The 10,626-nt window shown below is 45.2% G+C and overlaps 1 protein-coding gene across 1 annotated transcript; it reads left to right on the top strand.

Annotated features, from left to right (window-relative positions):
* The first annotated feature begins 337 nt into the window (after positions 1–337).
* Positions 338–2,987, top strand: LOC109762315 (autophagy-related protein 8C). Its single transcript, XM_020321152.3, has 6 exons — positions 338–567; positions 776–828; positions 1,737–1,792; positions 1,886–1,938; positions 2,482–2,600; positions 2,690–2,987. Exons 2-6 carry the CDS (start codon positions 792–794, stop codon positions 2,782–2,784), a joined length of 360 nt encoding a protein of 119 aa, XP_020176741.1. The 5' UTR covers positions 338–567; positions 776–791; the 3' UTR covers positions 2,785–2,987.
* The last annotated feature ends 7,639 nt before the right edge of the window (positions 2,988–10,626 follow it).

Genomic DNA, 10,626 nt, shown 5'->3' with positions numbered 1-10,626 from the left:
AATTTGTAAACATATACAAATACTTCTCTATATGCACGTGTATTTTTTTCTAAACCTTTAAAATTGATTTTTTGAAATTTTTTAAAATATTGGGCTGCATGGAACCCGAGACCCGAAAACCGCACACCGAGAAGCCGCGCAAACAAGCCATGTTTAATAACAAGACAATTCAATATGGTTTTCCCTAAAAAAATGTGCCACAACACAAAACAAACTCTCAATGTTCCAAGTTAGAGGTTTACACACAAAGAGAAGGAGGAGTTGGTCAACCCCGGAGGTTGCTTTCCTTTGCAAATTCGAATTGAAACAAAGAGATCGATGGCCACCGGCGCACGGTAGTTGGTTTCCGCTTCCGTGCGGGAAACGGAGGCGTACTCTTCCATTTTATAAAAATCAGGTTATCTATTTCGTTACGTTTCGTGCGGGTCTCGCCTCCTCCCTTTACTTAACCAACCCCCAATCCCCCACTCTTTCCCCAACCCACGCCCTCCCGTCCCGTCTCCCCGCCGCCGCCTCCTCCTCCGCGTCGCAAACCCTCGCCCAAATCCGCCGAATCCCGCGACCCAGGTGAGCATCCGCCCTGGTTCCCGATCGATTCCGCGTCGGTTTCCGTCGAATCAGGGATTCGACCCGATCGATTTGGCGTTCCGACCCGAATCATCGTGGGGATTTTCTAGGGTTCTTATCCGTCCCGATTCGGTTGGATCGATCGGTCAATCGGTGCGTGTTTTCGTGGCTGTGGTCTGTTGTTGATCTGGTGGCTCGGTGCTTGCAGGAACCAAGGTAGATCGATGGCGAAGAGCTCGTTCAAGCTGGAGCACCCGCTCGGTTCGTCTCGTCTTCTCATGCCCCCCCTCTTTTCTTATGGAAGTTCCTCGAATTAGGGATGTTCGTCTTATGGAGGCTGTGCTATCTGCTGTATTATGCGGTTTTCTTTTTCGGTAGATGGCGAAATAGTATGTGGGTTGGGTGGTTGACCTTACGAACTATTGGAATAACTGCAAGTATTCATAGGATTTCGGTAGTTGAGCAGTTATCTGCGTAATAGCATGCTAATTTGCTTCGAGGGGAGCTAAAACGAAAGCACGCTGAGCTTTAGAACACAAAAATGTGCTTGTGATTGTTTTTGTAGCTGTGTGGCTGGATTGAGTTGATGGTCGCAATACATATCTCTGATAGTTGGATAAGCAATCCTAATCATGATTCTGATCATCATGCTGCATCCTTTAAATTAATCTGGGGGTTGATAAACTGGAAACGATTCTTTGGTGTAACAATTAATTTTTTTAACAATTTTGTTGGCCCTTCCGTTGCATTGTGTAAGAATAGGAACTTACAGTTCTATCCTCGAACACTGGTTGAGAGGAAGTTCTACGAGTTTTGGTAGCCTAATATCCTCCTTCTCGCTGGATATGTGTGAAAGGGTCCTGCAGTGAAATTGAGAGGAAATACTTCTGAGTTCTCTCTATAAACGTAGACTTTTACCATCGGTTATTGAATCATTAGCTATTGACATGTATGTTTTACTCTAATTTTATGCCTTTACTTTAGCAGTTTTACAATTTCCATCACTTGTGATGATCTGCTAGTTACAGTTCTATTTGAACATTATTGATTCTATATCATAATATTTACTCTTGTTCTATCTGCTGCAACCTTGATCTTTAACTTATTCTGAGGATACATTTTCCTTTTAGTCAGTTCAGAATAAGATTTTGCTGTTTACTGCATTGCAGAGAGGAGGCAGGCCGAGGCTAACCGTATAAGGGAGAAGTACTCTGACAGAATTCCTGTAAGCTTATCCTTGTTATTACTGTTTAGTATAGGTTGTTTCCTTGCCCATGATTTGTTTGATCTAATATGTAAAACAATCTATGTAATGTAGGTGATCGTTGAGAAGGCTGGGAAGAGTGATATTCCTGACATTGACAAGAAAAAGTTAGTTCCGCTCAAACATTTCATACTATTTAACCTTTCTGTAGATTAGAATATCTCCATCTTCATTTCATGCTATTTAAACAGCTAGCAGTTGGTGTTGTTAAGGTTGTCCTCTAGGCTTGTATGAATCATTACCACTGTACGCTGTTACTCTCGCGTGTTCTTTAATTAGCATAGTTGCGTCATGGGTTCCTGCTGATAACTCATGGTACTTGATGCCATTAATTTCTAACTATTTCAGCAATAGTATCGCGTGTGGCCCATGGGTACTTTGTGGACACAATTTATTCCAGATGTTTCAAGGGCTGTAGTGATGGGGTTAGTATGGTCACTGGAAATTGGGTTGGTTCTTGCCGGTGTGGTACACCATTTGCACAGGCTTTTACTTAAACATGTACTATTGAAATACACATCTCTATGGTTCAAAAGCAGGGGATCTTTTGATGCATCAAAACTTTGTCTCATGTCACAGCAAAGCACAAGATTGGCCATTATTGACCGTCAGCTGTTCTATATTCTAATAGCCGTCACCCAACCATACAGGTACCTTGTCCCTGCCGACCTTACAGTTGGACAGTTCGTGTACGTTGTCCGGAAGCGGATCAAGCTCAGTGCTGAGAAGGCGATCTTCATCTTTGTGAAGAACACCCTTCCACCGACAGGTAGGGAGCAGCAAATATGTCTACCTTGTGTATTTTACCGCATGGTCCGATGTTCTAACCCAAAGTTCCTATTCGTCCTTTGTTTGCAGCTGCCCTGATGTCTGCCATTTACGAGGAGAACAAGGACGAGGATGGCTTCCTCTACATGACCTACAGCGGCGAGAACACCTTCGGATTGCTCTAGATGGCGCTGGCTGCCACGGCAATCGCTCTGAATGCCTCCTGTAAATAAGGCGTGCCAATCAACTGTGTATATATTCCGGTTTGCCTCGTCGTAGGATCTTTAAATTGCACAACCAAGAAAAACCTATTCGTATCCTGACTTATCCTATTTGAATGTTCTGACTTATATATATATCAAGTAATCGACTCTGAAATTCGGTAAAATCTACTGCTCCTGCGTTAATGCATGCCGCTGTGGTTACTTGTTCACTGCTATTGATGTGATGTTTCATAGATCAGTGTAGATCTCAGCGTTGCCAGTAATAAATCTGGGCGCTGTTTTGGTGTAATTCCTTGACTAAGGTCGCCGACAGCACGCGGGCCTTTCGTCGCCGTTTAGGTTCTGTTGACTGGTGGTGTTGCAATGCAGCGTGAGAGGGTGTCAGGACGCCGCAGTGGTGATCCTTGTTCTTCTCATCACCATTTTTCTAGCCTATGGGCAAGAAGTGAATTGCATTTACTCCGTATGGTCCTGGGTACCTATGGTTATCCAAAGACAAAAGATTGCAAACAGAATCGTGCAATTCATTTTCCAAAACTTCAGTTGGCGGATTTGTTGCTGTGCGTTGATGACCTTTGGCCCGACCAGTCTTGTGGCTGTTTGCTAGGCTGTGTTCACTGTTTTGCTAACCTTAAACACCTCCCAACTAGGCGTCCGTTTCCAGCAGATCCCAAAAAGATGATTGGTGGATTTGGCTATGTTGAGCGCATTTATGACAGATGGAGCCTGTTTTCTGCTTATGTGGCGTAACTTTTTGTGCCAGATGGGTTTCAATCTAAAGTTACAAACTAGTCCCTAAAATTTTATATAAACACCCCTGAATCAAAAAAATGTAAAATGCAATTAGCTTCGGATGTGCACAAAACATGTAGCACATTGCCCCTGGGCTCTGTTCGCTGGCTTCCCATGGAGGCTTGGAGCGGCAGTGGACCTCGCCGGCGGAAGGAGGCAATGGGAGAAGGGGCATGACAATAGGGGCGAGCCCAATTTGGATCTCGGCGATGACCAGAGTGAGCCGCTGCACGCGCATGCTGTCCCGCTGCATTGGCGGCCGCTGAACCGTCGAGGAACGACAGCTCGCCCCTGTTGCTCCGGTCATCGCCCTCCCTATATCTTCTTCCCCAGGATGGCCCTACTGCTCCGGTTGCCGCCCCGACTGCCCCAGTCGCAGCGCACTTGTAGAGAACGACAACGACGACTCCCTATGGCGGCCTTCCTGCCGGTGCCGGGCTCTGGCACTGACCCTAGCCTTCTTTTCATCATTCCCGTGCCGTCCCATGGTCAACGGGGCCATGGACGTTGTAGCCCCGAACGCTCACCACGCCGAGCTGGCCGGGGCATTCTCGCCAGATCTGGTGCTGGGCGGGGATGGTGGAGGCCGATGTGGCCGTATCCGGTGTGGGGCACGACGGCGATGACCCGGGAGGGAGCAGCGGCGCCGAGATCTTGGGCATGCTTGCCTGTTGCGGTGGGAGGGAGGGTTGGGATCGAGGGGAAGTACGGTGGTGTGGTTCGATGGCCTGGGAAGTAAGGGGATAAAGTGGGGGCATTTTTGCATTAAACCTAAATTATTACGCCCTACGCAGAAAACAGAGCCGATCTGTCATAAACGCGCCCGACAGAGTCAAATCCGCCAATCAGCGGTTTTTGCAAAAAGATACGCTATATATAGTCTTCTGCAACAAAAATGTAGCGTAATGTTTACTGCAAACCTAGCCTTCAAAGTGATGGTTTCCTGCAATTTACTCGATTGCAGGTGATTTGTTCATTTAACCCCTAATCTCGTTCACTTATTAGTCCCTTCTAATCTACACACCATTGCTTCGATTCGAGATAACGTCTACTACACTAAAAAGAAGCATATCGATGTTGTGGTTCCATTCACATGGTTGGTTCATAGTTTTGTTCGTTGTATATGTTCAATGTCCTGTTCATGTTTCACGTTATTTTGGATGAATTTGTCAAATACAGCACACATGGTTGATCGTCTGAAATTTCTTTTGATCAGTAGCTTCATCTCGCAGTTCCACACTACTTTCATGTTGCACGTGTTCTGTTTAGATAGTCGTAGACGAGTAGATCTACATCTTCCTCCTGACGGTACATATGCATATGTGAGGTCTATTTTAATGACACTCCTTAACCTCATGTCCCGCGTGTAATTGCCGGCGTCGTTCCCCTCGGCCTCCTTTCCTGCGTCCTGCTACACTGGCGTAACCATCAGCGTTGTTCCTCTCGGCCTCCTCTCCCATGTCCTACTACACCGACATGGCCGTCGACGTCGTTCCTCTCTGCCTCCTCTCTTCTGTGTCCTGCTGCACTGACGTCACCATCTCGGCATGCGCACTGCATTTGTCCTCTGGCTCAGTGCCCTTCTATTCGTCCCTCCGCACGGACTTTCTCTGCGACGATGACACTAGCAATTGGGATCACTCGCCCGCGACTCCATACTCGTCATGTCAGACCCGTCGCCGTGACCACCATCCACAGCAGTCGCCGAGGCACTCTAGTGTAACCCTGTGTGTTATGTGTAGTTGTTAACTCTTAATCATGTCCAGTGCATGCAACCAAACACCGTGTAGTTGCATCAGCCCAGCCAATGCAGGCACCATGCAAAAACTGCTCCCCTAATGCAGTCAGCCTACATGCAGCAACCAAACGATGTATAGATGATGGTTTTTTGCCTGCATTTGCCCAACTAGACCCAACCGGGACAAGTATGCAAAGGGCTAAAAACATGCAGATAACCAAACACGTCCTTGGAGCAGTTATAATAAGGTGACGTGGGCGGGCTGTAAGACTTAAAATAATATATTGTTGCTGAGTTGGCAGAGAGAAACGGGCTACTAATTAACAGCTGGCTGTAGCACATGCTTCTAGACACTTTGTGAGAGAGAAAGATGGGCCATGTATCAATGAAGCAGTACTTATTTGCATCTGATTATTATACTTGCCGGCTATAAGCTTGACTATAGATGACGTGGCAACATCTTATAGCCAGCGGTCGGCTATAACTATTAACCATGCTCTTACACTGCCCTAAAAAAAGTCATTGAATTACACTAGGTCACTAGCTACAACTATTAACCATGCTCTTACACTGCCCTAAAAAAAGTCATTGAATCACACTAGGTCACTAACTACAGGAGTAGACGAGCAGTACGTAGTTGTACCACAGTGTCGCACGATGCACGCATGGCCGCGTACCGTATGTATACCTACATGTCTACCAGCCGGCAGCTGCTGCAACGCTTTAACCTATAACTGAGCTCCAGTTGATGCAGCGGAGGCGCAGAAGTAGTACATTTTTTTTCTTTCGACATGAGCCGAAGTAGAGCTGCTGCAACGCTGAACCTATAATCGAGCTCCAGTTGATGCAGCGTACGTTCGTACTTACGTATAGTGCTGCCCTATGTGTCTATACATACGGAGTACGTGCCAACCCGATGCGCCATGCGTGTATGTACGATCTGTACAAACGTATACCGCCCTAGCTGGGGAGAGTAGCTGAGGTTGTGGTTCGAGCCGTACCATGTACCATGGGTACGTTGTCTTGCGTGACGCTAGCTCACCGGAGCGACGAGCACGTCAAGCTAGCTAGGCTTTTGTCTGGATGGGCGACGATTGGTGTCGTGTCCGATGACTCCAGATAGACTCCCGTTCTTCTTTCTCACAAGTCGGCTAATTTTGTGTGGTGTGCATGCGGTTGTATTTATTTTAAGCGTACCTCACCAATAAAAGAACTGAGTACACGCACCATTTATGCACATTTATATAGTGTTGCCAGTAATAAATCTGGGCGCTGTTGCCGCGTTATTGCTTGGTTATGCCGACAGGGTAGCAATACTGGAGAAGTGCTTATAGATGGGGTCAAATCACATGCCCATGTACACGCCACCGGTAATCTGGCCAGATATTAATTACAGGTGCGAATCAATTTGTGGTTGGATTGTTAGAAGTATAGTCACTACCAGAATAAGCTATGTTGCCGACGGCCAGGGCCGTCGGCCGTCGCCCAAAACCGTCGACATAGGGCTATGCCGACGGCATAGCCCGTCGGCAACTCGGACGTCGGCATGTCCCAGGGCGGCCGTCGGCATATAAAAACCATCGGCATAGGTAGCTAAGCCGACGGTGTCCGTACCACCGTCGGCATACATCCACCGTCCGCAACATTCTCCACCCGACGGCCGTCAACGGAGCGTTAAAACTGTGCCAATCATACGCGAACACGTGGCAGCACCTGGGCAGCCGCGGCCCAAAACTATGCCGACGGATCAACCGTCGGCATAGGCCCAAAACTATGCCGATGGATCAACCGTCGGCGTAGCTCCGTGCCAGACTTCCCAGCTGCTGCCACGTGTCGGCTCCTAGTAACACGATGGGCACAGTTTACACCTATGCTGATGGCTTGCCGCAAATGTGTCCAACTTGGAATGAGCTGGGAGCTCTGGAGGCACGTCTACGCCAACAGCAAAGCCGTTGGCATAGTCGAGCTATGCCAAGAGCAATGCTAGTTTTTTAAAATAATATTTTTTTATTAAATTTCAGAAATATTACGGCATAATTATATTTTTCAAAAATAATACCCAGTCGGTCTAATGCTGGCGGATTGGATCCAGTCGGCCTACTGCCAGCCGATTGGACCCTAGTCAGCCCACTGTCGGCCGATTGGATCCAGTCGGCCCATTGCCGGCCCATTGGCCCCAATCGGCCCATTGCTGGCCAATTGGCGCCCAGTCTGCTTCCTCTAGGCCGACAGGTGCATGCACCCATTTATCTATTGAATAAATATTTGAAAAATGTTGAAGAAGTATTTTAAAAAATGTTGATCATGCATATAAAAATGTTAATCAAGCATTTAAAAAATATTGAACAAGTATTTGAAAAATGTTGACAAAATATTTGAAACTGTTGAATAGTAAAATAGATAAATGATCAACATTTTTATATTGATCAATATTTTTATATACATGATCAACATTTTTCCAAATACTTGTTCAATATTTCTATATACATGATCAATATTCTTTTAAATATGTGTTCAACATTTTTTCAAATACTCGTTCAATATTTTTTGCAAATGCTTGATTGACATTTTTATATACATGATCAACATTTTTTAAAATACTTCTTTAACATTTTTCAAATACATATTCAACAGTTTTTAAATATTTTTTCAACATTTTTCAAATACTTGTTCAACTTTTTTTCAAATGCTTGATTAATATTTTTTATATGCATGACCAACATTTTTTAAAATACTTCTTCAACATTTTTCAAATACCTATTCAACAGATAAATGGGTGCATGCACCTGTCGGCCTAGAGGAAGCAGACTAGGCGCCAATCGGCCAGCAGTGGGCCGACTGGATCCAATCGGCCGGCAGAGGGCCGACTGAGGTCCAATCGGTCATCAGTAGGCCGACTGGATGGGTATTTAAAAAGAATTATAATTACGGCGTAATATTTCTGAAATTTAGTAAAAAAATTGTATTATTTAAAAAAAAATTGGGAGAGCAATGCCATCTAGCCCTTTGACTTTCGCCAGGCGGGCTTTGACCAGTGGACTCTTCCACCTGGTTGCGATAGGTCAGCCCATACGAACATCCCCGAACACAGTCTGGACCCAACCCACCACTAGATTCACTCCGGCTCGACCCGACCCACACGTTTCCTCTCCTCCAAGTGACGGCGATACTGTCATCCGTGGATGGGAGCACACCCCGGAGCCCAAGAAGGGCGTCTACACATGCCACAACACTTTCACACATGCATGAGGACCTGGTGTGAGATTGTGATAAAAAATCATTTTAAAGTTGTCCAAATCTGTGGAAGTATCAATTACTTGTGATGTTTACTAAGTACAAGGACCTATATGCAAAAGTACATGAGATTACATTTTAACATACTCAAAAGTAAAAACAAAGGAGATATTCATAATCTATGGAAAATTCTGCCCCAAATCCATATATAATTTATGTATGTTTAAGTTTATATAAATTAGATTTAAATTAATCAAATCTAATGTTAAAAAAATGTAAAATGAGAAATAAAAAACATATAAGCCGTCAGCATAAATAGGTGCCACCTGGTTTTTTGCTGAATAGAAAAAAATTATTTTACATAGATATGCCTATGGCATAGATAGGCCACGTGGCATTTCCTGAATTTAAAAACGTTTAATAGCTATGCCGACGGCCGCCGTTAGGGCCGTCGGCATAGTTTTGACGGCGTCAACCCGCCGTCTGAGCCGGGGCCGGTTGGCCCATGTATGTGCCGACGGTCTTTCTACGCCGACGGCGCCCGTCGGCATAGTGGAAGATACGCCGACGTCCTTTCTGCGCCGACGACCCACGTTGGCATAGATGGAGGTATGCCGACGGCTTTTCTACGCCTACGGTCTTCTTGCGGCCGTCGGCATACCGTCATCTATGCCGACGGGGCCGTCGGCAGCAACAGTTATTCTGGTAGTGGTGGTAACCATAGTCCATTAGAATTTAAATCCTGGTGCTCAATCATATATATGAGCGTCTGCGTACTGTTAAATTGGGACTGATTTGACCCAGAGTTACCCGTGGGGCAGCCTGCTTCTAGTTTGGGCCTGATTTGACCCAGAGTTAGCAGTGGGGCAGGTATTACCAGCGGCTGGCCTGCCACAGCTATAATGGAACACAGGTATTTTCTGCATTTTTTAAATGTTTTTGTGTACTCCCTCCATCAATATATACAAGGCCTAATACGATTTTTGAGGTTACCTTTGACCAGATATTAGAGTAATATAATATATGACATGCATATTACATAGAGCATACTATCAAATTCGTGAGAAAAGAGAGTTTCTAATGACATTATTTTCATATTATACATCTTTTTCTACCGATTGTCAAACATACGTATTAGGGCCTATATATATGGATGGAGGGAGTACTCTTTTGGTTTTAGTGTTCCATTATAACTATAGATGCATTAGATGCCCTAAATATACCATATTAACCCAGAATAGTCTTAAATTTGATCATGAAACTTGCAATGATGTATATTTAACCTAAAAAAGTTTAAACGGGGAATGATTAAAAAAATTGAGTTCCCCTTCAAACCTGACAATTTCCCTTTGAAACCCTGATTCTTCCCCGGAGAGACTTCATTTTCTACTCGAAGTGCATCAAAAAATTTCCATAACTCTCTCAAAATTTTATCACACCCTCTAGAGGTCATATCATGATACCATGTCAAGTTTCATCTTTTACAGATTTCATTTACATCTTTTGTAATAAAAGGCATTTACCACCTTTTAATAGTTAGAAATCATTTAGTGCCCCGAAAATAGCAAATCAAGCCAAACAAAGTGCCAAAGATTCACGTGACTCTTGTTATGGTGTGCCATCAATCCTATTAATGAATTAGACAACCACTCTTATCCTAAAATACGACTGTTTCACAAAAACACAAAAAAACCTAAATAAATTACAAGTGGCAAGCGTCCAGAAACACTTGCCACTGATAACTTGGGTTACTAGTGGCGGGCGAGCATGGGCGCCCAGTACTGCTAATCTCTCCACTTACACACCGTTTTGCCCCCGCACGGTACTTAAGCCAAATTCCCCATTCCCCCAAATCTCTAGTCCCTAGCCGCACCTTCATCCCCATCGAGCGTCACTATCGCCCCCATCGTCACCCTCACCCCGATGCCATCTCTCCCTTGCAGACGTCAGCGCGCCCCTCATCCCCGACCATGTCCCCTCTATGATGTTGCCACCCTCGACCTCGATGCCTTGGACCTCTTCCATGACACCCTCCCAGT

Source organism: Aegilops tauschii, chromosome 2, assembly GCF_002575655.3.
Source record: "Aegilops tauschii subsp. strangulata cultivar AL8/78 chromosome 2, Aet v6.0, whole genome shotgun sequence".
Classification (NCBI taxonomy): Eukaryota; Viridiplantae; Streptophyta; class Magnoliopsida; order Poales; family Poaceae; genus Aegilops; species Aegilops tauschii.
This window is presented reverse-complemented; position numbering and strand designations above follow the sequence as displayed.

Excerpts from the sequence above, each read along its gene's own strand:
- LOC109762315 (XM_020321152.3), top strand. The coding sequence starts at position 792 with ATGGCGAAGAGCTCGTTCAAGCTGGAGCACCCGCTCG. Across the intron at positions 829-1,736 it reads CAAGCTGGAGCACCCGCTCG|AGAGGAGGCAGGCCGAGGCT; the intron begins GTTCGTCTCGTC and ends ACTGCATTGCAG. Across the intron at positions 1,939-2,481 it reads CCTGACATTGACAAGAAAAA|GTACCTTGTCCCTGCCGACC; the intron begins GTTAGTTCCGCT and ends CCAACCATACAG.